Source organism: Nelumbo nucifera, chromosome 4, assembly GCF_055504915.1.
Source record: "Nelumbo nucifera cultivar China Antique chromosome 4, China Antique-T2T, whole genome shotgun sequence".
Taxonomy (NCBI): Eukaryota; Viridiplantae; Streptophyta; class Magnoliopsida; order Proteales; family Nelumbonaceae; genus Nelumbo; species Nelumbo nucifera.
In genome coordinates, this window is record NC_142652.1 from 44,431,669 (window position 1) to 44,458,951 (window position 27,283).

At 38.1% G+C, this 27,283-nt stretch overlaps 2 protein-coding genes across 24 annotated transcripts; both read right to left on the minus strand.

The window, feature by feature from the left end:
- Positions 1 to 1,676: 1,676 nt before the first annotated feature.
- On the minus strand, positions 1,677 to 3,997 carry LOC104607026 (LRR receptor-like serine/threonine-protein kinase FEI 1). Its single transcript, XM_088903768.1, has 4 exons — positions 3,601 to 3,997; positions 2,841 to 2,974; positions 2,152 to 2,208; positions 1,677 to 1,946 (listed from the first exon to the last, which is right to left on the minus strand). The coding sequence occupies exons 1-4, from the start codon at positions 3,995 to 3,997 to the stop codon at positions 1,677 to 1,679; spliced, it is 858 nt and encodes a 285-aa protein (XP_088759894.1).
- On the minus strand, positions 3,190 to 23,910 carry LOC104606978 (ubiquinone biosynthesis protein COQ4 homolog, mitochondrial-like). Of its 23 annotated transcripts, none has more exons than XM_088902963.1 (7): positions 22,776 to 23,037; positions 17,013 to 17,230; positions 6,332 to 7,394; positions 5,421 to 5,491; positions 4,199 to 4,372; positions 3,601 to 4,119; positions 3,190 to 3,463 (listed from the first exon to the last, which is right to left on the minus strand). In XM_088902963.1, exons 2-3 carry the CDS (start codon positions 17,193 to 17,195, stop codon positions 6,888 to 6,890), a joined length of 690 nt encoding a protein of 229 aa, XP_088759089.1. In that variant the 5' UTR covers positions 17,196 to 17,230; positions 22,776 to 23,037; the 3' UTR covers positions 3,190 to 3,463; positions 3,601 to 4,119; positions 4,199 to 4,372; positions 5,421 to 5,491; positions 6,332 to 6,887. The 23 variants fall into 23 exon arrangements, with proteins under 23 accessions (XP_088759089.1, XP_088759088.1, XP_088759086.1 ...); XM_088902962.1 differs by having other exon boundaries at positions 4,199 to 4,378; XM_088902960.1 differs by adding an exon at positions 5,956 to 6,027 and having other exon boundaries at positions 4,199 to 5,825.
- Between the last annotated feature and the right edge of the window lie 3,373 nt (positions 23,911 to 27,283).

Sequence of the window (27,283 nt, forward strand, 5' to 3'; positions counted from 1 at the left end):
ATTAGTATGGACCATGAATGTGGGTTGGACCCACGAGTCCTCTTAAAAATGACAAATGAACACTGGTTTAACCATTGGTGAATGGGTTAGCTGCAGTCCCTACTAAACGATTTCCTCAATGGGATTTTTATTGGTGCCATGCTGCAATGGGTCTAGCACTTGTTCTGCTACTTGCATTCGCTTGGATATGTTTACTTTCAAAGAAAGAAAGAGTTGTTAAGAAATATACAGAAGTCAATAAGCAAACTGAGGATTCAGGTAAGAAATCTGTTTGACATTTCCCTGTTTTTTCTCTTTCAATCTTCCTATCGGAAGCCAATCATTTTCCTACTGGGAGGTACCAATAAGCACATCACATTCTATGGGGATCTTCCATATTCCTCCTGTGAAATCATTGAAAAGCTGGAGTCACTTGGTGAAGAAGTGGTGGGATCGGGAGGATTTGGCACTGCATACAAGATGGTATGTTAAAAGGATTGACCCAAGGTTTAAAATATCGATACATCTAATATGTCGGTAGGGGTGTATCGGACAAATTGATACTATTTTTTTTACTTTTTTTTTTTTTCTGAAACCAGTTCAGGGGGGCCGATTTAGGGCTCCTCCATCCCCTGAACCGGTCAGACCCCCAATACTCCCACTATAGGGGCGTATCGGAGGGGTCCCGGAACGATACATGTCGATCAATACAGGCCAATACGTATCAATACTTTGAACCTTGGATTGACCGCAGTCATGAAGGATCTGACATAATTTTTGAGAGCGAGCTCGAGATCTTGGGTAGCATCAAGCATATTAATCTTGTCAATCTACGTGGCTACTGACCCATATACATGTGAACAGAATTAATATGTTCGTTCGTAATAGGCCGAACAGCAGATCAAGGCTAATTATGGCTTTCCCTTAACCCATTCCTCCACTCTGTTGATTCCCATAACGTAATTATACACAATTAACACTATTTCAGTTCGGCATTACATATTGCACAGTAAAGGGGAATTAAAGAGAGGAAACAAAGCAGGATCACACGAAATCCAGTAGCCTTACCATCAAAAAGCCTGCAATTATGTGGGTTTGAAACCACACCTCCATGTCTGGAGGGATGCTAAGTGCTGAAGGTGAGTGCTTGAGTAATATATTTGGTTTACAATTTGCTAAGCTTTTTATTATGGTAGTCATCATTAAGCATTGCCCCAACTATATGGGGAGTGGCTACATGAATCATGTTTTGCCTTTAATGCCATATTTATTATTAAATTATGAGTGCTTAAATCAATTCTTAGTTTCTTACTACTTCAGTTGATGTCCTTTTTCTACTCTGACTCTTGCCCCTTCAGTCTTTTATGAATCTATTAACATAACTTTCCATTATTCTATTTTGATATTGGTTATCTTGTCCAATAACCCAACTCTGGGGGAGACGAGTAGTGACACATTCTTGGGTGGTTTCACAGCTCGAGAAAAAGAATTATGGCACGAATAGTTAAATTTCTCTTTTCTTTGATTTGTGGGGCAGTGCCTTCTCATGGATTTCTCTAGTTTTTCCGCAGCAATCTCCTCAGAGGAAGCCTCAGAAATTTCAATTGTGCCATCATCCTTGGATTGCAAGACAAATATACAAGCCCCAAAGGAAGGGAAAGAAGCCCTAGAATTCATCAAAATGGCAAGGACAAAACCTAGTATATAGCTAATGTTGGTATGCACCACAACCATATTCCACTATCGTTTTCTTTCAAGAGCAATCTGAACGAGACTCGTAAAAATTCTCTTGGGCAAGGTGACATGACCTCTAGTATCTGCAAGACCTCGCTCATAGATGGGTGAGCATCTGGGTTTGCATCAGTGCATCTTGCGGCAATATCTAGGACCACTTCCAGTCTCCATATCTGCATCACTGCACCTTCCGCAATATCTTCCAACCGTCTTTCTCTGACAAGAGTATTCATCTGAACATACCAGAACATGTCATATTAAATTTTGACTTGTAAAAGATCAAGGTACTTTTGAGTCAGATCTCCTCTGTCAATGCAGTGAGATAATGTTAGGAACTCTTCAGGGAGACGACTCAAGCCGGTGGTGGTAAACACCTATTTCAGGAGAGGAAAAAAAGAAGCCACGTCAACAACCACCAACAGAAGAAGAATCGAGTACCAAGAATCTAAGGATGCAAGAAGTGGTTGCAAGATGCCATCTGTGAACTGTGTAAATCTGTTAAAGTGTAACCAAAAGAAAAGTATAAAAGAGATTGTAATGAATTACAAAATAATAAGAAGAATAATCTCAGTTTTCTTCCTCTCATCCATCTCTCTCTCTGTAGGAGGAATTCTCCCTCGAAGAAGAGTCTGTGTTGGGCAGAATCCCAACATTTTGGTATCAGAGCCTACACTATAACTCCCAGTTGCAATCGTGCAGCGCAGGTGGTGACGTCAGTATTGCAGTGTTCAGCCGGGACTAGGTGGGCTAGTGCAAAGCCAGCCTGTGTGGGCGCCGGGACCGCAAAGCGTGGTGGAATGTTATGATCCATTTGTCCCACATTGGTAGTATTGGTCCTATGGGATGCTAATGTGAGGTATCCCACATCCGTAGTATGAGATGTGGTTGTGGGGTATATATGTGCTTGGGTTCCCTCCCTCTAACAGCTAGCTTTTAGGGGTGAGTTCTCCTAAGGCACATAACAGATAACAAAGGAAAAAGCTCCAAATGAGCAATGCAAATAGACAGAGAAAGTCTGGTCTCTCTTTTCTGGAGAGACAGAATTGGGTTGGTATCCCCTTTGTAGAAAGCAAATGAGCAAAGGAAAAAGAAAAATCATAGAGTGAAGCAGTGTCTCAAGAACTCACCCAGCCAACAATATTTAATCCCCTCTTGACAAAAGATGCGTCAGTAGGCCTCTTCCCAGTAACAAGCTCTAATAATAGAATCCCAAAACTATAAACATCTGATTTCTCAGTTGCTCGTCCACGTTGTAGATATTCTGTTTTTCAAATAGCAACTAAGATGTAAACAAAACAGACTGATTGAAAGGTGGCAAACATAAGATTTTTGAATTGCTATTTATAATATATTCAAGGAAACAAAAGACAACAACCTGGTTAGGCTAGACATAAGGAGAGTTTGATTCTGTTATTTGGATTTCCCTGTTGATATAAATACTGAACCCAAATGGGGGCTGTGCAAGATTCTAGAAGATATAATAATGTGTTAAATTATAAATGAAAGTTAACAACATACAAAAGTGCCAGAAACCACAGTCGTTACATGGTCACCCTCATCAACCAACAGTTCAGCAAGGCCAAAGTCAGAAACATGAGGCTCCAGATTTTAATCCAGGAGTACGTTACTGGATTTTATGTCACGATGCACTATCCGTGGACAACAGTCATGGTGTAAATATGCCAGTCCTCAAGCAGAACCAAGAGCAATTCTTAACCGAGCATTCCAGTTCAGAGGTTGCTTTTCTTGCCTGTACTTTGGAGACATGGAGAAATGGATTAAAATGTTGAAACATCAATGTAGTTGCTAACTATGCTGATTTGTGGTTCATAATCTTTTGGTGTTATAAGTAGACATCATTATATTCAGTTAAAAGAATGGACATACCATGAAGGAAGTGATCTAAGCTGCCCAAGGTTACATAATCACACATGAGAAGCTTGACAGTTGGAAGCCTGCAGTAGCCACGTAGATTGACAAGATTAATATGCTTTATGCTACCCAAGATCTCGAGCTCTCTCTCAAAAATTTTATCAGATCCTTCACGACTACGGTTGATCCTTTTAACAGCAAATACGCTACCATCATTCACCACCATTTTGTATACAGTTGGAAGCTTGAGAAGCTTGACAGTTGGAAGACTGCAGTAGCCACATAGATTGACAAGACTAATATGCTTTATGCTACCCAAGATCTCGAGCTCTCTCTCAAAAATTTTATCAGATCCTTCACAACTACGGTTGATCCTTTTAACAGCAAATATGCTACCATCATTCATCACCATCTTGTATACAGTGCCAAATCCTCCCTATCCCACCACATCTTATGAACCAAGTAACTCCAGCTTTTCTATGATTACACAGGAGGAATATGGAAGATCCCCATGGAATGTGATGAGCTTGGTACCTGCCAGTAGGAAATTGATTAGGTTTTGATGGGCGGATGGAAAGAGAGAAAACAGGGAAATGTCAAACAGATTTCTTGCCTGAATCCTGATCAGTTTGTTTATTGACTTCTATATATTTCCTGGCAACTCTTTCTTTCTTTGAAAGTAAACATATCCAAAGGAATGCAAGTAGCAGAACAAGTGCTAGACCCATTGCAGACATGGTACCAATAAGGATTCCATCAAGGAAATGAGGAAATCGTTTAGTAGGGACTGCAGCTAACCCAATCACCAATGGTTAAACCAGTATTAGTCTTTAAATAACTTCATTTGTTTTCAGGTGGTTTTGGAATGAAAAAATAAATAAAAAAAATGAAAAAAAAAACATCATTTTAGTTACCTGGTGGTTCATCAGATCTAAAGGTACTTAGAAGAATAAATCCAATGGTAAAGCATGCGAAAGAACTTAAACATATCAAGAGATGAAAAATAAAAACAGGGCATACATGATATTATGCAATGAATTATTTATATTGGGGGTACCCTACCGAAAACCATGGTAAATGCCCAATAGCCCTAATTGTCCAATGGAAAATGAGAGTGTGCCCTACTGGTTAGTCACCAATGGTGCAACATTGCCAAAACAGATGTAGAAGATCAGGACCATTAGTAAAAGTCCAGGCCCCAAATATCCTAAACCTACCCCTAATTTACAAGACAACCACCCATCCAATTAGCCACATGTTCCACAGCATTTTTCAGGAGAATTTCTAACTACTGAAATTTTAAAAGAGCTACTGAGGTTTGGATGATGTAACAATCACTAATTGGGCCCAAACATTGAAGAATGAGATTCAATATCAGTGGTTCTGATCTGCCACATGGCAATGGATTTATCCATGTCAGACACCTAGGTATCTTAAAAAAAACTAAATGAGCTTATTATCACTATCTAATATCTGTATACTTTTGCAGATTATGTGCACTTACATTTCCTCACTGTTCAAAGAACATGCATATGATCAAATGGCTAAGGTCTTCTTATGAGGATTGGGAGATGGAACTTGAGAAGCTCCTTTCTTAGCCATATACCAGATATCAATTGGATGATCCAATAACTATTCACAGTTATGCGTGTATAATGCACCCACAAGTGGCCCCAACATTTTCCAAGTACCAAAACAGATCTAATCAGATGATTTAATACCAAGCCCATGGCATCTAGGATCATCACCTTTCTTCACTTAGCATACAATGCTTAGAAAGTGTCATAACTATCTAAGATTACTTAAAATAGAAGGGAACATAAAAGAAGACTTACGACTTGTTACAAAGGTGCCCAGTACTCCAAAATTTGGAATTTCTCCAGAAAAGAAATCGGTGGATAATTTCCTGAGATGTGTAGAACCAAATAAATGCATTTTTCTGACATATTATCTAACCCACTTCTACCAGTGTACAACTGAAATAACAATGGTATAATCCAAAAGGAATTAGGATACTACTCATACTAGTTCCATGCTTTGAACTTACAGAAAACGTAAATGTGTGAGATGGCCAATAGAAGATGGTATGGATCCCTTCAACAAATTGCTAGATAGGTCAATGCATTCATGTTTTGATAAATTAATATTGGACCAAGACAAGATCAAATGGATGTCTCCAGTGAGCAATATGTTTACATTAACTAATGCAAGTTCCTTGGAGGTAATTGGCCCTCAAGTATCTGTAGATAGTACATCAGAACAATTTAGGTCATGAATGTTCAAGTAAAACATTCAATGAAGGAGGAAACTGAGAAGGGAACTTTTTTTTTTTGTTAATGAAATCAAAGGAGAAGAGCTCTCTTATCTTACAGTGCTCTGAGCTCAGTACAGTTAACAATTTCAGTAGGAATTGATCCATGTAAGCTGTTCTGGTGAAGTGCCCTGATTAGTAAAAGATGAATGAATAGTAAATAAATAAATAATAAAAGAAGAGTCAAGGCTTTCTTCAGTTCCTCCGTTCCTCTTTTTTCTTCTCTTTGGAAGAGAGGCCAGAGGGCTTACAGTCTCTGCAACCTACTGAGCTTGCCAATGCTTGGTGATAAGATACCTCCAAGTTGCATGTAGGGTAGGTTTCTGAGTGACCCATTAGAGAAATCATAAGAAGAACAAAAACAGAAGAAAAAGAAGAAAAAAAAAAAAAGAGAAGTGAAGATGAAAAACAAGTATAGAAGAAACAGTAACATACATTGAACTGACTCATTGGTCATCAGGATGACAGGAAATACTGGTCCAGTTGCATGGGTTGAAATCAGCTCTCCAATTTTTTAGGAAGCTCCAACTGTCGTTGAAAGCCCCTTTGATTTCCAACAGTGTTTTGCCTTAAACACAAAGAACAAAATCAAGCATACCAAATAGGAAAACTGTCGAGAGTAAGGGGAGGAGCAGGAAATTAACAGAGAAAAGAACAATGAGAAACTAGTTATCTTACAATTGGAAAGAAACATAACATTCTAGAGACTTGTGGGATGGAATCCAATCCGCCAGTGCAGAGAAAGGACATTAGAGCATTGTATCAATCAATCAATTTGAGGGTGCAATTTCTCTTAATTGGTCTATCCATAATAAAAAACCTTGTAATTGATCTAGTTTCTATAATTTCTTGAATAAGATGTTAAATAAATATGTGAAAACAATAATTATACAACTGAGAAACTGAGCTAACAGACCAAGCCCAAAGTCCAGAGTTGTGAAACAGAACCAGGTACAGATTGCAACTTAAACACTTGAAAAGAGATAACTGATCAGGATGAATTTGGTTTAGGAGGTACAGGAACAGGAATTATCCCCCATCTCCTTCGAACATCCTCCAAATCCTCATGGAAATGCTGCTCATAGTATATACACATCAAATCTGTACACTGCATTCCAGCACGTATCGCCCATGGGAAGTAGTGCTGGTAGAAAACTGACCTCTGCTTCTCATTGAACCTTGATGTTCCCCCAATGACGGATAGCAGGCACATAGGTAGGAGCATCTGCTCAAACTCTATAACCTTAAGAGCAGTCTCACCAATTAAGTTAGTAGGGAGGCCAAATAAGGTATGCCAAAAGTCGTGCACCTCACGTGCCCGCATGGCGACATATGCCAGCTCCTCCGTCTCCATGAAGCGTACGGGTGGCCGGTCATCTGGGGAAAAGTTCCTTGATTCCATGAACTTTGCATAGGCTGCACCAAATGTGTTTTCTGGAAGGTCCCATGCGTTCCCCACATTTGCAGACAAGACACGTGGATGCTCCAAGAGAACTGCCTGCAGTGCAGCATAAGAGAAATCAACAAAAACTGAAAAGAGACAACTACATAGTTTTACTTGAGATAGGATTAGCTGAATGCTTTAGCTGTTCAGCAGGCTGTGGAACCAAATAAATAACATCCCACACTAGTCATAAAATACATGGAGCCCACAATTGGGCCCCATGTATTTAATCACTGGTGTGGAGTGTTATCATTGGTTCTAGAGCCTGCTATATGCCATGATAGCAAGATATACACAGTTTTAAAAGGTCTTGCATTATTCGCTATCAACACAATGTAGATTGTATAAAAATGAACATACAACAGACATGAAGCTAGATTAGATTATAACCAGAAGGGACATCAAGGGATATCTCCTAAATCCAAAACCAACATATGACTATGATCCACCCAATTTCTAGTATCAACCATAAGAATTTTATAGGCAATGCATGATAACTTGATACATTTTATGGTTGCAACCACCTAATAATCAAATTATGATGCACTTGGTAGGAAACATTATTAAGTGGTTCTACATTCCTTACATGTTCAGTAGGTACGTATCTCTAGAAGTTGTAATAGGCAAGGGGAACAGAGTTTCCTTCCTTTTCCTTTCATTTGCAGTTCATTTTTCTGTTAACTCCTTTGGATAAGAAATACAACATACCTCCAAATCAACCTCCTTGTATTTTGGCAGAAGTTAGACAATTAACTTGAAGAACAACATCAGCTGTATATGTATTGGAAGCATCTAACATGTCGCGCATAGATGCAATCAGCTCAATGTCCCCCCCCCCCCGGGTATATGTATTGTATTTTGTTTTGTTTTTTTCTTTTTCAAAGTCACACATGGATAATCCTCATAAAGAGCATCTCATAAAGGCAAATTATGTGTGTTCACTCAGAAGCACAACAACTTCATTCAGATATAAGTGTCATGATGAAAATTAGATTAATTTAAGGCAGGCAAGAGACAATTAGGGTTTCTAGGAATGTAACAATTAGACTCATTGTAAGGAGACAAATCTAGTGTTAAAATCACAAGAACTGACATGGATATTTAAACAGAGGTAAGGTTCAAGAATTAGAGTTTCAATGATATTTAGACAAGAATAAGAATACCTAGAGCTTGTACTGCAAGATATGTGTAGCAACGGAGGCATTCAAAGGGCTTGTTGTATAATAAGTTACTTATGGTCTACTCATACGCTTGTTGTACTACAAGATATGGGTCTACATCTGTCCCTACCCAGACCCCACATTGGCAGGAGTCCCAATGTGCACTGGGCTGCCCTTTTTTAAACGATCAAACTATAGTGGGATGAGAATGGGACAGCTGCTTTGTAATAATGCTTTAATTTCTTACAAGATGAAAATAATACAGCTAAGCTTTATTGGGAGGAAAAAGGGGTGGACAAGTGAGGAGTCCCATAGAGCTTTTGAAAAGTCAGAATTTCTGGCAGTGGGTTGAACAATGGCAAAATCTAGGGTTATTTTAATTATAAAAAGTAACATAGACACTTTCATAGGATCAAATTTCAGGAATTAGAGCCTGAATAATGCCAGACAAAAAAGGAGGCATGTGTTTTATTTGTGGTGTCTAGGGGTGAGCATTCGGTTTATTCGATTAAAAACCGAACCGAATAAACCAAAATTTTTAAAACCGAAATAAAAAAAAAAATGAAAACCAAAACCGAATTATAATAAAACCAAAATAACTGAACTGAAATTTTTGGCTCGGTTTTCGGTTATTTCGGTTAAAAACCGAATTTAATTAATATATGTATATATATAATATTATATATTATAGCCTATAATATATATTATGAAATTTAATTTCATTATAATACATTATATATAATATTAATATATAAATATTAAATATTATATATTATATATTATATATTATATATTATATATTGTATATTAAATATTAAATATTATATATTGTATATTAAATATTATATATTGTATATTATATATTATATATTATATATTATATATTATATATTATATATTATATATTATATAATGAATTTTAGTTAATTCAATTTTTTTGGTTAACCGAATTTCTAAATCTGAAAACCGAAACTGAAAACCAAAATTGCTAAAAACTGAATTAACTGAACCGAATTACCCAAAAACCAACAAACCGAAAAAACTGAAACCGAAATTTTCAGTTCGACAATTCGGTTTTAACCGAATAATGCTCACCCCTAGTGGTGTCAAGTCTAGGTTGGAAGTTTAACCCAAATTTTTAAAGTCATGGGGTTGGGGCTTCAACCTCAACCTAACTTAACCCGACTTTACTTGCATCCCTAATGCTAGGGATCTTGCATCTCTTGAGATAAAAAGACATACCTAAATCCTTTTTTTTTTTTGATCAATAACACTCATTAAATCATCAGTAGAAAATTTACAGGAGGAAGACAAACACACTTATCTTCCAAGAGTCACTAAGAGCCTCATAAAAGAAAGAAAAAAGAAGAAAAAGAGAAAAGAATACACTAAAATTACAGCTTAGCCCAAAACAGTGAATCCCTTTCTGCCCCTTGTTTAGCTAAACCGTCAGCTAGGGAATTAGCCGATCTTTTAACCCAACATGTCTTAACTTCCATCTCCCGCACCAGCCACATGAATTTCCTCCTCTCATTGTTATACTTCCATAAACCATTTTGATCTTTAGTCAACCATCCTATCACCACCTCTGAATACCCTTCAATTATGAGTTTCTTGATGTTCAACTCCTTAGCTTTCTGGACTCCTTCCATAACTGCAAGGATCTCAGCTCTAAGGGAGTCACCCACTCCAATTGGGCCTGAGAACATGGCAGAGATGACCCCATTTTCGTCCCTAAAAACACCTCCAATCCCCGATTGCCCCGGATTTCCCCTACTGCATCCATCAAAGTTTAATTTCAAGAATCCTCTAGGTGGGGGAGTCCAAACCACTTTCATTACTGACTTGGTCTATGTGCAATTTGCAATTTCACCCCACTTCCTCAACATGTCATCCACAGTGTAATCTGTGAATAGTTCCAAATATTTCAGCCACTGTACCGCCCTAATATGTATGATAGCCTTCAGATCTGCTGCTCCTCTTTGGGTTTCTGAGAATATCCTGGAGTTTCTTTCCTCCCACAATGTCCAACATACTGCAGCCCTTAGTCCTCTCCACATTATCCTTCCCCTTTTTATCCGCCACCTGAAAAAGGTGGGGGAGAAAAGGCCCTGCAAGTCTAATGGGAGATTCCAACTGCGTCCAAATAAGGAGGAAGCCCGATCCCAAATTGACCTCGCAAAGTGGCAAGACACCAGTAGGTGAAAACTAGTCTCCCCATCCGCTTTACATAGAACACACCACTGACTTAAGACTTTGAAGAACGAGGCACAAGAGAAGATGCCATTGGGGGTAGGTGTCCAAATTCTAGAGTCCTCCCTAGTGGGGTCTAAGACAACATTATCAAGAAGTGCAATAAGGCTCGAAATACTGTCAAGGTCTGAGTCCCTCAAATCCCTTCTTAAACCCAAGTTCCACCCAATTCCAGAAGTGGAAGAGGACGGGGTGATGAAAGACGAGATCGGCTCATTTTTCAAATCAGATAGAGCATACAAAGAAGGAAATTGATCCTTTAAAGGGGCGCTCCACACCCAGGTTTGTTCCCAAAATTTTATGGAATTACCGGAATTCAAGTCATACCTGATATTAGGGGAGAAAACTAGTAATAGGTCATGAATGGCTTTCCAAGGAGTGTTCCTTGTGGTCCTAGCTTTGATTCCAGCATCCCATCCATTGTCCTCCAGCCCATGTATACTTGCCACTATTTTAGCCCATAACTTCTCCTTCTCCATAGGGAACCTCCACAACCACTTCCCCAACAGAGTCATACCTAAATCCTCATTGGCTTATCTCGTTTCCTACCTTCCAGTCAACTACAACCCACGAATCTCCTTCAACTCCTGATCTTCTAAAACCATGAGCTCTTGCTAATCTAAGTCAATGTAGTAGATAAGTAGACCAGTTACCTTTGTCTACTATCCATTTTTTTTCAAAGTATATTCATTAATCAAACAGCAAAAGAATACACCTATGTACAAAAAGATTCTGCACAATGGAGTATATAAGTATAATGTCAGGTTTATATATACTGATCTCTAAACATGCTTTCAAAAACCCAAAAAAACAAAAAAAAAAAAAAAGTTGTATGTCATTCCAAACATCTTTTAGGATTTTTGGCTCTGGTAACCCTTGAACTTTGCAAAAAAAGACACTTTTGACCCTAAAGATTCAAAAGGGTCATTTTTGCCCTTAAACTATCGTAAAAAGGCCACATTAACCCCAAAAGTAATGTGTTAGAGACGCCATTGATGGTTCTATTAGACAAGTAATAAAATAGTAAGCTGTGTTGATGTGGTATTTCTATTTGTTCACACATGACTAAAAAAAAAAAAAAAAGATAATTATTCTTGTTTTATAATTAACAAATAAAAATATTAATTACAAGCGGGTGTCCCACTTAAAATTCAAGTGAGCTTAGCAAAATCAACAGAAAGTTTACCATGTAAGGAGACTGACGAACCTTTCGTGGAGTCTTGGCCGAACCAGGAATAACACTAGGAAGTGCATTGTTGAAGCCAAACAATGCAGTGTGGTTTGTCATGTTTCCATCTTATATCTGAAAATATTCCTACTTGGAGGACTCAATGACAAATGCCTACCATCGAATCCTGCTTGCTTCTCAAGAGTGACAAGCAAAACAATGACAGAATCTGGCCTAGGGAGTACCATCCTCAACAAAGTAGTGCAAGTACCAGAGCCATCTTCCCAACCTTCCATGCATGAGTTGGGTGAAGGCAAAAGATAGAAGATAACAAAATTGGAACCAGATCTGCTAGGGATGAACCAGTTACCAGTCGCTATATATGGTTCTAGAAGGTGAAGGACGGTACCCTACAACCATACAATCTATGTGGCGAGAAGAAGGCAAAATTTCTAAAGGCAGAGTGCTTTGAGACATGCTGGAAGGCAAAGTGCTTTCACTTAACCAATCTTTAGGCTTCCTGGAACAAGCAGAATCACTTAACCAAGTGCTGAAATCTAAAACTCCTTAATCTTAGCCATTTCAAATACCTAACCCAGACACCCAACTTCTTAGTATGCCCTAATCTAGAGATACTGAACCTAGAAAATTGCAAAAACAGATCCACCATTCTATTGGAAATCTTAAGAAAACTAGCTTTATTAAACCTGAAAAATTACAGAAACCTTAGGAAACTTCCAAGCAGCATTTTTTTTATTTCCTTTGAAGGGCTACGGGGTAGCCCATCCCCCAACCCAAGTGCAGGCAACCAGCAGAAGACCTTGCCAACCTGCTGATTGGCACCTTGCACTTCCAAGCAGCATTTGTCAACTAACATCTCTTAAATAGATTCTATTTGGTTGCCCAAAACCAGTTAGTTTGCCATTTAAATCTCAGATTTCTTCATTCCAGTCTTGGGCTTTATTAGATAGAAAAGATCATCCTTATTCTATTACTCAACTACCCATTTATTTCTCCTATCTATCTTCCTTCGACAGATTAGGTCTCAATCAGTGTAACTTATTAGAAAGTGCAATTCCCAGTGATCTGGGGAATTTATCATCGCTTAAAGCATTGCATCTAAGCTATAACAACTTCAGCAACCTACCAGCCAGTATGAATCGACTATATCAACTGAAGGAGATTTTCTTGGAGAACTGTCCGACTCGGAGGCTTTAATCAATCCCAAAGCTCCCACCAAGTCTGCACTTACTCAATGCAAATGGGCGTATGCTGCTGGAAACAATATCAAACCTCGGAAGGTTAATTTCATTAACTACTCTCTACACCAGTGCAAATCAGTATCTATAGCCTACCTTCCACTACCCAGCTTTCTCATCTGCACCACCTCGAGATAAAGGAATGTCCAAAGCTTCAAATGCTTTTGAGACTGCCATTGTATCTATTGAGGTTGAACTTAGAAGGTTGCACCTCAATAGAAAGATTAAGTGATGATGGTGTTTGAAGCTTGGTTCAAGCATCCAAGCAGGTATTGATGGTGTTGAGGATGGCGCTGGCCATGGGGACGACAAAGTGCAGATCGACATGGTTGGGACATTCGGAGCCATGACAAAGACCACATCGCCTCTCTTGATGGTTGATGCCGAGTGAAGTGAGGGCTGAAGTTGTTTGCAAGCAGCGATGATGGGTTTGAAACTAGGTGTAGCAGATGTAGACAACGGAGATGCAATTGTTATGGGAATTTGAAGTGGGACCCACTCATAATTAAAATTTTAATTAATTATTTAATTATTAAACAAAAAATATTTTTTACTTTATTTTTGGTCATGTGAACAAGTAGAACTTTTAAGTGGGATCCACCTGTAATTTCTCAAATTTATTTTGACTCAAGTAATGTCGCATCAACAAATCTTGTTATTTTATTATTTATTTAACGAAACTATCAACGATGTTTGTGAAGTCTTCACTTTTGGGGTTAATGTGGCCTTTTTACCATAGCTTGAGGGCAAAAATGGCCCTTTAAAATCTTTAGGGTCAAAAGTGGCTTTTTTGCAAAGTTCAAGGATTGCCAAGCCAAAAATCCATTTTTTATGTATAGAAGTCCAAGATATAATAGTGCCAATTTGTCTTAGCCATTAATTCCTCTTCATTGCATCCTTGTCCTAGAATATGTATGTGTTTCTCCCACTCCAAATATTCCAAAGTATTGCTGCTCAAATACTACTCCAGATCACCTTCCCTTTTCTGGATAATCCTTTTATATTCCAGCTCTGCAGTAGAATTCCAGTGTAGCTTGGAAGCAACCATTCATCCTGAAGAAGCCAATGAGTTTTTCCTATATTCTGTTCTGGCCACAACTGCAATGCACAAACAGATGATTGGCTGACTCATCTTTTAGTCCACATGTCACACTCTGATCAATGTCAATCTATAAACCTCTTCTGATAAGGCTGTCCCTAGTTAGGTATTTTCCTAAGGAAGCAGTCCACACGACAAATGAAGGGATATGAGGGAGCCACATTCTTACTAGGTAAGTCATTAGTGGTTGCATGGTCTAGTTTTCTGAAAAGAAAAAGACCTTAAGGAGAATAGCCCTTAACTGTCCCACTTCCAAATCCTGATATCAGAATTGTCACATTGGGTTTTACATTTTTACCCAACTCAGCAACTCTGTCCAGCTAGCAATTTCCATCCAATTAGACCTAAGTAAACCTGCAAGAGATCTCACCTCCATTACCTCTAAAAACATCTCCCACACCTGACAGGCTTTGATTGCCAATAGAACAACCATCTATTCTAAGGGTCATTGCTAAATAGGAATTTCTGATTATCTAACGAAAATGCAATAATAGCCCTAGTACATATTATATTATCGGTGGTCTAATGTCTGAAATCCTTCACTTTCCGAACCCAATGTGCAATGATCTTCTGATCACTGGCCTGCTGCTTGTTGGAAAAAGATTGCATACATTTCTTTTTTTTTTATAAGAATTGCATATATTTTGACTGCCATATGACAGACCTCATGCATCTCCAAGTATCTTACCCCCTTTTCATTGATATCAAGAACCAATTAGAATCAATTAGTCCAGCAATACCTGGTGGAGGATTCCACCCAACTCTAAATAAAGTAAAACAATATCCCCAAATTCCTAAAGAAACTATTCAAGAGATTGATAGGGGGTAGGTATTTTCACCATAGGTATTGAAAAGGCAACACACCTAGGGTGAAAAGGACCAATAGGCAACACACCTACCAGCTTCTAAATGTATATCGATCACTATAATACTATATCCTCAGTTTGCATAGATTTACTGACAATAATATTGACAATTATATGGATGTTTACACATGTTATTCAAAGAATTTGGCATCCAACAGGCACTAGTCGGCTCTTTTCAGAGATCAGTCCCCACAAATTATTGGCAAATATGATGTTTCTAACTGAACAGTTCATTTATAGTTAAAAAGTCCTTTGCAATTCGCCAATTCCACATCTTCAATAATATGTACTGCAAAGTTCTCTATTCTATGAACAACACATTTATTTCTACAACCAAGCACAAAAGCATATTTAAACTAGAAAAAAAAATCCAGTCCAACCATTTTCACAAGCAGGTAGTTAAACTATTCAAGGATGTCTCCATAGATGACTTGATTAGAGGTCGGAGTGTAATAGTAGGGTCTTCTGTTTCACTATCTACCATAGAAGCAGTTTGGTCTCCTCTGCAGTGTGCTGTGAAACTAAATTTTGATGGCAGCTCTGTTGGGAACCCTGGACGGCGGAACCCTCTAGAATTGGGGGTGTGTTTAGAGATTCAGGAGGAAGAATCCTGGCCATGTATTCTGGCCCAATAGAAGTGGGGAACTCGCTTAGAGCAGAAGTGATGGCCCTCCTTCAGGGGCTCAGATTGGCTAAGCAATTGAGCATTCAACAGTTAGAACTGGAGGGAGACTCAAAATTAGTAAGCTGGCTGTAAACAAATAGTTTGGGAACGTGGTCCCTTAGACAACCTGTAAGCAAATCATTGAGCCTCACAAGGGAGCTGGGTGCACATGTTAAATGAACTAGGAGGTCAGCAAATGCTTTGGCTGATAATCTAGCAAAGCAAGGTGTAAATTGGGAGTCTTTGTTTTGGGCTGTTTTGTAATTTGATTTATGATGAGGGGTCACCTTATGTCCCTGTTGGTGACAATTGTATTTATGTTTTTAAGCTAATGAAAGTTACTGTTTCCCATCAAAACAAAAAAAAAAAATGCAACTAGAATCAGTTTTAATAATAAAAAACCAACTTGATATGCTTTCTTCTTTCTTTTTCTCTTTTTTTCTCTTTTTTGTTTTGGAGCTCTGTTTTGTTGGAAGCCTCCTTCTTTTGATGCTCACAATGTACACTTGGGATTTTCTGCTTGATGCCTATTTAATGAAATGTACATTTGCTTAGCAAAAAGAAAAATGATATGTTTTCTTCTCTTTCCAATTCTTTGTTATATGAACTAAGAACTTTTATATGGATAGCCACTTCAAAACAGAGGAAGCTAACATCCAAGAAAATAGTGAAACAATCAAGAAAAATGTTGCTATGATGACATTTATGACAGTGACATATCAGGTTACCTAATGAAGACAAATTGACAACAGAAAGAGATAGAACTACTGCAGAGATCATCACCAGCAACTATTTGTTTCTGTATCAACTTCTCAATAAGAAGAGATGTGGGTGAGAGGTGGAAGGAGACTCTTGGATAATTGTGAAATATTTAGTGCATAATAAACAAGGATCATGGGCCATGTCAACATAGAAACATATTATAGGGAGTAAAGCAGTTAGCACAGGAACTGGGAGATCAATTTCAATGGACCCAAAGGGCAACACACAGCATGATAGAATCTCTAGCAAAACAAGGGGTGGGCATGACGCTAAAATGTATATTGGGCAAGATAGCTGCAGCTGTTATGGAGCTTTTAGGGTGACTGGCACCTCCTCTATTGTACATGTTTTATATTCTTTGCTCATCAATAAATAAAGCAAATGATTACCAATCCAAAAAAAATAAAAGAGATGTGCTCAGAGTAGAATAAAGGCACATACTCTGCCTTCAGGACTCATCTTCATTCGTTCTAGAACTCTTTCAAAAGTTGGCTTTCCGGTTGTTTCCCCCAAAGCAGCTATTAGATCTGCCCTTCTTGGGTCCAGTAATGCACCAAAAGCTGACCCAAGAGCGACAGCTGCCTGCTGCCACCCATTAAGCCTGATGTGTGGACCTTTTATCATTATTTTGATCCTTCAAAAATCAAAGTCTGATAAACCTGTAAAAGAAAAGAAGGCATAAGCACACAAACTTAAGACCAGGGTGAGGCATGTGTTTTATTTGTCATGTTACACTTGAAATAAAAACAAGAACCAACACAGAGGATAAAATAAATAATAATAATAATAAGTTGTTACATATTCAATTTATAGTAAAAAAATCATTTATATCTTACAAATAACCGTCTACCATTGCATTGATTAATCAATCACGCATCCCAAACTTTTGCAACAAACATCAACAACTTGACTCTATATAATGGGTCAATACTTTCAATATCTGTAGTTATGTACAGATTGATCTACAAACATCTTGGGTTTCTTTTTTACTTGTTGACCAAGAAGGAGAATTCATATATATATATAAATATATGTATATAGTTTTTTTTACCTATCCCCTGAAATTAGTCAAACCCCGAAACTCTTTGTATTTCACAGTTCAGCGGCCACCAATATGATACATATCTGCCAATACGTTGTGAAATTTTGATCTTTGGCTCAGAGTCTAATCCCAGCATTCTACAAGTTTTAGGAAGATGGAAATGCATACCTCTGTTAAACAGAATGGAATGGCGAAAGAGGATTTATGTAGCCAACCTCATATGGTTAGGATAAGGTTTAGATGATGATGAGCAATACATACCTCTGTGAAACTCAAATCTGGAGCTTAAAATAAAAACTTTAATGGCAATTTAGGTTATGTTTGGTACCATTGCTGTTTCTTCATGAAAAGTTAGGGGTTGATCAATAGAAATTGGAGTTAAAATATGAGTTGTCATGTCACGTAATCATAATCATTTTAGGTTGATCAATACAAATTGCTATTGTTACTTGAAACATCAAATTTGATGTTTCAACTCTAAACAACAATGATCAGTCCCCACATGCATTTTTTTCAGTTGAAGTGACTCCCTTATGTAACATGACAACTCATCTTTCTCATCAATTTCTATTGATCCAACATTTCATGAAGAAACTGCAATGGTCCCAAACACAACCTTAGTTTTTCTCTTAAGACGTCTAAATAATCGCCATGAGGGAGAAGAAAAGAACAAAAATCCATGGTTATGGATCTAAAAGGGATAGAAAGAACTAAATTAATGGAAACAAACAAAAAACATGAGTAAAGGAGACACCAAGGCTACTGGTGGGTCTTAGCCTTCTATAATATATCCAAATCACTTAAGACAGTACCTACCAGTGAAAATCAGAATGATCAAGACAAAGTATATGATTTTCCTGCTAAAGAGGTAGAATAGAGAGAACAGTTGGGGAATGGAAAAAAAAAAAAGGACATACAAAGTTATTTGTTTGTTTAAGATGACTTTAAAAAAGGTAAAAATGACCATCAAAATTAGGAATGGGAGTAAGAGGACATACAAGGTTATGTGCTTGTATAAGATGACTTTGCTGCATGTTTGGGACCAACAACTCAATGTAATTACGTACCTCTTGCTGATGAGTCTAGTAGTCTACCAAATATAATCCTTTAATCTAAACAGAAAGGGGATAGCCCTATACCAAACGTTCATCATTACAATGTAATTGACATCGAAATCCTTTATAATATCATTATGATTCAGAAAGCTACGTGATGTGGACGTGTATTGGGAGCAGCAGCAGCAATGATCCGGTGTTCTCATCCTATCCAATTCGGCAGCAACAGTCTTATCCATTCAGCAGATTAGATTAGACTATCTTGTTATTCTTACCTTATTAAGTTAGTAGATTAGATTATCTTATCTTATTAGATTAGGATTAAAAGAGATTATCTTATCTTATTAGATTAGGATTAAGAGAGACTTATCTTATCTTATCAGTCTTATATTATCAAGATAGAGTTGGAGGTCTCCCTATTCAGCAAGGAGTCTCCCTAAGAGTAGGATTCTACCTCTTGTAATCTCTTATTTAAGGAGCTGATATTATTCAATAAATATATCCAGAATTTCAGTCAAAGAGAAGAGTAAAGGAGAGTTAGGGTGATCTCTTGGACAAATCACCCCTTAGGTCGCCACGATAGGGTCTGCACGCAAAGGGAGGGGCAAGGGGAAACTAGAGGTTCTCCCCGTGGACCGACCCGTGACGAGATCCTATTCTCGGGCCCATAACATTTTGGTATCAGAGCAAGGCGTCATGGGAGATCTGGAGCAGCTGCCATACAAGGTTCACGACCTCGAGCACCAACTTGTGGAAACCCGTTCAGAAGCACGTGAGATCAAAGACAAAGTGAGGAAGTTGTGGCGTCTGATGGAGTTATTCATTTCTAGAAAGGAAAGGAACACTGAAGGGGGGACAGCTACTAGCGACCGCCGACCATATCTGCCGGAGTCTTCCGGCGAACAGTAGTTCATTAGCCAAGGAGCCGCACTCATCCCCAAGTACAGCAGGTTAGAATTCCCGTCGTACAACGGCAACGGAGACCCCTTGGGCTGGTTGTACCAGTGCGAGCAGTTTTTTCGAAATCAACGGACAGACGACCGGGATAAGGTAAGTCTAGCTGCCTTTCACTTAACAGAGGAAGCACAACTTTGGTTCTATCGGTTAGAACAGGAGGAACCCGGGCTCAGTTGGCCCCAGTTTAAGTCCTACTGCCTTCTTAGGTTCGGACCCCCACTGACCAGCAACCCCTTAAGCGAGTTAATTAACCTTAAACAAACCAGCACGGTGGCAGAATACCAGCACCAGTTCCAGACCCTCCTCGCGAGGGCATCTTCAGTGAGACCGGACTAGCAGGTAGACATGTTCACCGCTAGATTAGTAGAACCCCTGCGGGTGGACGTGGAAATGCAGAATCCCCCCAACCTAGTTACAGCCATGAATATAGTTCGCGCCTTCGAACGCAAACTACAACTCAGCCGCGGAACCTTCAGTATGGGGCGGCCTCCATCAGCATGGGCATCCCCGGAACCACTCGGAATGACTCCATATTCAACAGCCAGCCAAGAACGGAAGCCACAGACGAGCAACAATTCCAGATCAGCATCCAGTGTGGGGAGCAGTGTTGTTGCACCCCCTATTAAGCACTTGTCCAGGGCTGAGATGGCTGAACGCAGGGTGAGGGGACAATGTTTTAATTGCGATGAACTCTACTCAGCAGGGCACAAGTGCAAGAGACTTTTTTGCCTCCTGGTGAAACAAGAGGAAGATGAGGACGAACCCTCTTCATTGGAACCCGATCCAGGAGGGCAAAGTCATTCCACCTATCCGGGATTCCTTTGACGGTGTTTCCCGACACCCATACTGAATTCGAGCTTGAGGACAAGCTCGTAGTCCAAGAGGGGAGTAATGATGTGGACGTGTATTGGGAGCAGCAGCAGCAATGATCTGGTGTTCTCATCCTATCCAATTCGGCAGCAACAGTCTTATCCATTCAGCAGATTAGATTAGACTATCTTGTTATTCTTATCTTATTAAGTTAGTAGATTATATTATCTTATCTTATTAGATTAGGATTAAAAGAGATTATCTTATCTTATTAGATTAGGATTAAGAGAGACTTATCTTATCTTATCAGTCTTATCTTATCAAGATAGAGTTGGAGGTCTCCCTATTCAGCAAGGAGTCTCCCTAAGAGTAGGATTCTACCTCTTGTAATCTCCTATTTAAGGAGCTGATATTATTCAATAAACATATCCAGAATTTCAGTCAAAAAGAAGAGTAAAGGAGAGTTAGGGTGATCTCTTGGACAAATCACCCCTTAGGTCGCCACGATAGGGTATGCACGCAAAGGAAGGGGCAAGGGGAAACTAGAGGTTCTCCCCGTGGACCGACCCGTGACGAGATCCTATTCTCGGGCCCATAACACTACGCCCTAAATAACTGATCAAACAAGCTATGCAATCAGCTAATTAAATAGCTTCTCCAAACACGATAGTATTGTATTTGGATGTTTGCTTGAGTAGCAATTTCCTTGCATCTGCTCAGTATATTTTGATATCAGACAGTGTGCTACAACTGAGGTTCTTAGTCAAGGGTAAAATTAGATGGCAACCCTTAAGCTTAGCACTATGGAAACAATACCTGTTTACCATTTGATACCTGTAGAGATGTAGAATAATAATATGGTCCCCACTGCTGCATGTCTATTTATATTGCTGTTAGTATGTTAGCTGGATTAGTTGGTAGTTATTTTCTGTTATTTACAGCTTATGTAAGCAGTAGGGGTAATACTGGTTTTTTACCTTGTTTTAAATCATTAATATAAATAGTTGAGTGGGGCGACAATCATTAATATAAAAAACCAGTATTACCCCTACTGCTTACATAAGCTATAAATAACAGAAAATTAACTACCAACTAATCCAGCTAACATACAAACAGCAATATAAATAGGCATGCAGCAGTGGGGTGGGGACCACGTTATTATTCTACATCTCTACAATACCTAGAATTAGTAATTGCTTTGACTCAAAATGAAGAATAATAGTGCCTATTTGGGATATAGTTAAAAGGATTTGCATCCCTCTACCTTCACAAAAATCTTGGAAAATGTTTTTCATCAATACCATGATCAAAAGAGATTTTATTGATATAATGGGAAACCCTGCTATTCAATGTCCAATTGTAGGGGCATGCATTTTTTTTCTTGAAGGGTAAAGTGAAAATTCATTATTCAAAATAAAGAGATACAATCCGAGAGGTGACATGATGGAACCTCACTAAACAAAACATAGCAGCTCTAAACAAAAAACAAAAACCGATCCAAATTACAACAATTGAATTTCAAGAACATTCTAGAAGTTCTCCCCTAAATCTCATCTACTGATTTGATCAAAATTAACTCAAACCCAATCCACTACTAGTTTCCCAACCAGGGGCATACATTACACAGCATTAAAAAGTTTTGGAAAACATGTGATATATTCGTTTGGCATTCGTTATCAACCTATTACGTAAATGAGCTATTGAACAATGAAGTACAAAAGTTAAAATTTAAGTGAGCAAATCGGTGGCTAACATTGACATGATACAGAAATATGAAACACAAGGTGTCAGTCAATGCAGAGTGAGTGTAAAAGTAAAACTAAGAAGTGTATCCTTCAATTGAAACGTGCTCAGTGTCCCAACAAGAAAAAAAAAAAATAGAGAGAGAAATCAGATAATAAACGAGTTGTATGATGTAAATTTAAAACAAAAAAATCAAAGAAATCAACTTGATGTAAAAGGCACATAATGATTTTTTTCTTTTTTTTTTTGCCATAAAAGAGGAAAAATATAACTTAAACCTTGCAGAGAACACGAATTAGGATCTATTGTGAATGTATTGGTTATGAAACAGTAAATGAGTAGAAAAGCAAAAACGAAGATGAAACCCTCGAATTAGAGCTCCAACAAATTCAACTCTAAATCTATACAGCACATAACATCCTTAACGCTGGAACATTCTTGTAGGAAAGAAGGAAGGGATAGGACCTGGCACCTGCTTTATCGAAAATCGAAATAAAGAGGAGAAGAGTCAATATTCCTTTGTTCTCTACTGTTCTAATAGCAAAAAAGAAGAGGATCATGGCAAGTGAAAGACATTAAGAAAAGAAAATCAAATACCTGAAGGTTCCAGCAGCAACTGTAATGTCAATGGTGGGACATCTAGTCATCTACTGTATTCCGATGAGACGCTTACAGTTACAGGGGTTGCCACTTGCTAGACGGCCGAGGTAGAATAGGGTTGTAATCGGGTTGGACTCAGTACGGATTCACCAAAGTCCAAGTTTGACTCAATTAAGGAAATGTTGGATCCGAATTCGAAACCGTCAAAGTCATCGAATTATTGGATTTTATCTCAATCTAACGGTTAGGGAATTGCGATGTGGGGAAGCTATATAAAAGTGAAAGATCTAGGAAAAGGAAAAATATGAATTACAAAGTCAATCCCTATGAATCAAATTAAAGAAAAGTATTGTGATCTTCGTAATCTTAATCTCACCTTTTCTAGGGATTAAGGAGTGATTGTGTAAAGTGTTGCTCAGGCGACGACAATCAATGGTCGGCCAACAGTAGCAACGTTGGCAGTTGAGGGATGTCTTTTCTTTGCTCGCCAAAGGAAAAACACAGTTTTAGACCATTTGGTTTCAATGGCAGTAGAGAACAAACAAACAAACAATGGTTAGGATTTAGAAAAAGAAATACGAAGAACTAAAGAGGACGATACAAAAATTGTTTTTACATTTACTTTTATTTTGAGTTTTGAATTTGATATTTATTAGGGAAAATTTCCGATAGGTGGCATGCACTTTAGGCCAAGTGACAATTTAGTACCTGAAAATGTGACCTCCTCATGTGTAATTTAAGATTTTTGAAAATGTTAAAATTACCTTTAGAATTAAAACACACTGATCATCATCTTCTTTCGAAGATCGGGTTCCGAGAAGGTAAAGCCTCCATCCACCACCAGATTATGGCCGCTCACTTCCATCTCTTGATGGAGGTGAACCCAAATCTCTTCACCCCTACCCCTTTAAAAGGGACCCCCATCCCATCCTTGTCTACTTGTTATTCCTCAGAAAGCTCAAGTGCCAAATGACTACGAATTTCACATTTTTCTCTAGTTTTGCCCATTCTCTTTTGCTCCTATACCGATGCTGATTACGTTGCTTGAAACCTCCATTTGTTGCCAAAGAAATGAGAACTTCGGCGATTGATCCTTCTATACGTCGTCTGAATGTTCGTATCTCCGTTCGTCGCCTGAAACCTTACAAACTTGCAAACTCTCTCCCTTGAATAAAACCTATTTTCTGGCAAAATTCCACCTAGGGTGGCAAATGGGTGGGTTGGGTTGGGTTGGGTAAGGGTTGAATATCAACCCACCCATGTTGACCCACCATGACTCATCATCAATCCTAATTAAAGGGTAAGGGTTGAATATCAACCCACCAACCCACCATGACCCATCATCAATCCTAATTAAAGGGTCATAACCCACCCTAACCCTAACCCACCCATATTAACCCACTTGACCCATCATATTGACATTTAACCCCTCACCCATACTAACCCACCTACCCTCATTTATAAATACAAAAATGGGTAGGGACGGCCTCTATCACAAAATAATAAATTTTGAGAGAATAATCTCTCTTAAGACTGTCACATGACAAAAATGAATCAGGTCAACCCATATACTTGAAAAGGCAAAAATTGTATATAATTGCAAAAAATTGAAGAAAATTTGCAGAAAATGTAAAAAAAATACCAAAAATTTGTAGAAAATACAAAAGATAGGAAAAATACTAAAAATTATAGAAAATTCAAAACTTTTGCAGAAAAAATCACAAAATATGCAAAACAATACCAAAAAATTGTAGGAAATGCATGAAAACACCAAAAATTCAAAAATTATGCAAAAAAAACACAAAACAAATTGTAGAAAATGCAGAAAAATACCAGAAATTTTAGAAAATTTAGAAAAATACCAAAAAATTACAAAAAAAATGCAGAAAATAACAGAAATTCTGTAAAAAATGCAAAAATTTTATAAAAGTGCTTCCGCAAAAGTACTTTTATGAAAGTACTTCTACAAAAGTGCTTTCATAAAAGCACTTATATAAAAGTGCTTTTGTGTAAAAGTACTTTTATAAAAGTGCTTTTATGCTTTAATAAAAGTGTTTTCATAAAAGTGCTTTCGTATAAAAGTGCTTTCATAAAAGTACTTTTACAAAAATGCTTTTGTGCTTTCATAAAAGTACTTTTGTAAAAGTGCTTTTGTGTAAAAGTATGGTTGTAAAAGTACTTTAATAAAAGTGCTTTCGTATAAAAGTACTTTTGTAAAAGTGCTTTCATAAAAGTACTTTTATAAGTGCTTTTATGCTTTCATAAAAGTGTTTTTGTAAAAGCACTTTCATAAAGTGTTTTTGTAAAAGTACTTTTATAAAAGTATTTTGTAAAAGTACTTTTATAAAAGTACTTCGTGTAAATGTGCTCTCATAAAAGTTTTTTTCATAAAATTACTTTGTAAAATTGCTTTTGTAAAAAGTGTTTTTGTATAAAATTGCATGTGAAGACGAAAGGTAATCAAATCAATTTTATTTTGCTTTCATTAACAAAATGAAATTTGGCATAATGGTTTGGTATTGTAATGAAATGTTTATACAGGAGGTTTGGGTTTGAATCACTACACTTCCATTTTTTGAGATTTGGCGAGTGTTGACTTTAACCCAACCCATCTTGACCCGTGCGACCCAACCCATCCTGACCCTAATGGATACCCTCGACCCAACCCACCCAAACCCTTTTCCACTGACCCTAATGGGTTGCTCAACCCATATTGACCCATCAATAGATTGGGTGGGTTGGGTGGGTCAAATGGGTTGGGGTCAAGATTGCCAGCCCTAATTCCGTTAGTGATATTTGGTCTAAAGATGCTTTCCAAGATCAATATCCGCATTAACAACATTACAGGTGAGATCCCTATCGCTCTGGTGCACTACAAGTCTCTATCTTTGGTAGATTTCAGTCGTAATAATCTTTTTGGCGAAATCCCAAGAGAAATTGCGAACCTCAAAATCCTTAACACACTAAACCTATCAAGGAACCAACTTACAGGACAAATTCCCAATGAGATAAGATCAATGACCAGCCTGACAACACTTGATTTATCCTACAACAATTTGGCAGGTCCAATGCCAACTGGTGGGCAATTCCTGATCTTCAACGACACCTCTTTTTACGAGAAATCATAATCTTTGCAGTCCATTGCTTCATTTACAATATTTACCATCCCAAAACTTGGACGGGTTTTCGGACTGAAGGACTGCGTCCTCAAAAGTCATTATTGTCATTGTGATCATCTTGGTTGTTCTGCTAGGCCTTGTCACTGTAGCTTTAAAGCTCAAAAGCTACTAGAAAAAATGCCACGAATCAAAAGCTTGGAAATTGGCCCTGTTCTAGAAGCTCAATTTCAAGGTAGAAGACGTGGTCAAATGCTTGAAGGAAGAGAACATCATCGGAAAAGGTGGCACCAAAATCGTCTATCGTGGGCCCATGCCGGATGGTGTGGACGTGACCATTAAGCGCCTAGTGGGGAGAAGTAGTGGCAGGAGAGACCACAGCTTCTCTGCTGAAATTCAAACTCTTGGAAGAATTTGACACTGAAACATTGTTCGGTTGCTGGGCTTCATGTCTAACAACGATACAAATCTATTGATTTACGAATACTTGCTAAACGGCAGCCTAGGATAACTATTGCATGGATCGAAGGGTTTGCACTTACAGTGGGAGACGAGGTATCAAATCGTAGTGGAGGCAACGAAGGGATCGTGCTACCTTCACCATGACTACTCTCCTCTTATAATTCATAAGGACGTGAAATCAAACAATATCCTACTTGATTTGGACTTCAAGGCCCATGTCACAACGTCGGAGTGTATGTCCTCCATTGCTGGATCGTATGGTTACATTGCGCCAGGTTCGTGATCTGAACCATCTGATCTCTGCTTTCTATTACCTTTGACTTTTCTCTAGGTTGATAGAGAAATTAGATGACACTTAAAGGGCATTTGTGCCTTTTCCCATGACACTTAACGGTAGAAAGTTTGGGTACTAAATTGTCGCATATTAAAGTTTGGGTACTAAATTGGTACTCGACCTAAAGTACAAGGTACCAATCAGGAATTTTCCCTATTTATTATTTAAGAGGGTGATGGGAAAGAACTACTTATACATATTAATCGGATTCAGAGTTTTATCAAACAAGTTAGTGTATATCCAAGTTTGATCCAGTTAATAGATGAACTCCTTTTGCCCATCCGAACCAATATTTTGCTAAGAAAAAACCTCCATCTGAATCCAGGATAATTTGATTGGATTAGAATTTGGTTTGGGTCATGGATTTTCCAATTCTATTGACGGCCCTAGGCCTATTTTGAGAAGAAAAGTCTACTTTGTGCATCCATTCATGGTCAAATTCCGTTACTTGTAATGCAATTTAAGAGAGTGATTTGTAAATTGCAAGAGACATGTTTTGGCTTTGTTGGGGATGGCAGTGTTTTCCGTTTTTGTGAGAGGGAAAAATGGAGATGGTAGACTTTAAACTATGGTTCAAGGCCCTAGGCCTAAGG

What these genes read in the sequence shown, in the direction of transcription:
- LOC104607026 (XM_088903768.1), bottom strand. Translation starts at nt 3,997, where the DNA reads ATGGTGATGAATGATGGTAGCATATTTGCTGTTAAAAGGATCAACCGT. An exon ending in CTTAGATCACTTCCTTCATG is followed by an intron (nt 2,975 to 3,600) that starts GTATGTCCATTC and finishes TTTGAAAAACAG; the next exon opens with AATATCTACAACGTGGACGA. An exon ending in CTTGCATCCTTAGATTCTTG is followed by an intron (nt 1,947 to 2,151) that starts GTACTCGATTCT and finishes TGGTATGTTCAG; the next exon opens with ATGAATACTCTTGTCAGAGA.
- LOC104606978 (XM_010272449.3), bottom strand. Translation starts at nt 17,195, where the DNA reads ATGATAAAAGGTCCACACATCAGGCTTAATGGGTGGCAGCAGGCAGCT. An exon ending in AGATGAGTCCTGAAGGCAGA is followed by an intron (nt 7,395 to 17,012) that starts GTATGTGCCTTT and finishes GCTGCACTGCAG; the next exon opens with GCAGTTCTCTTGGAGCATCC.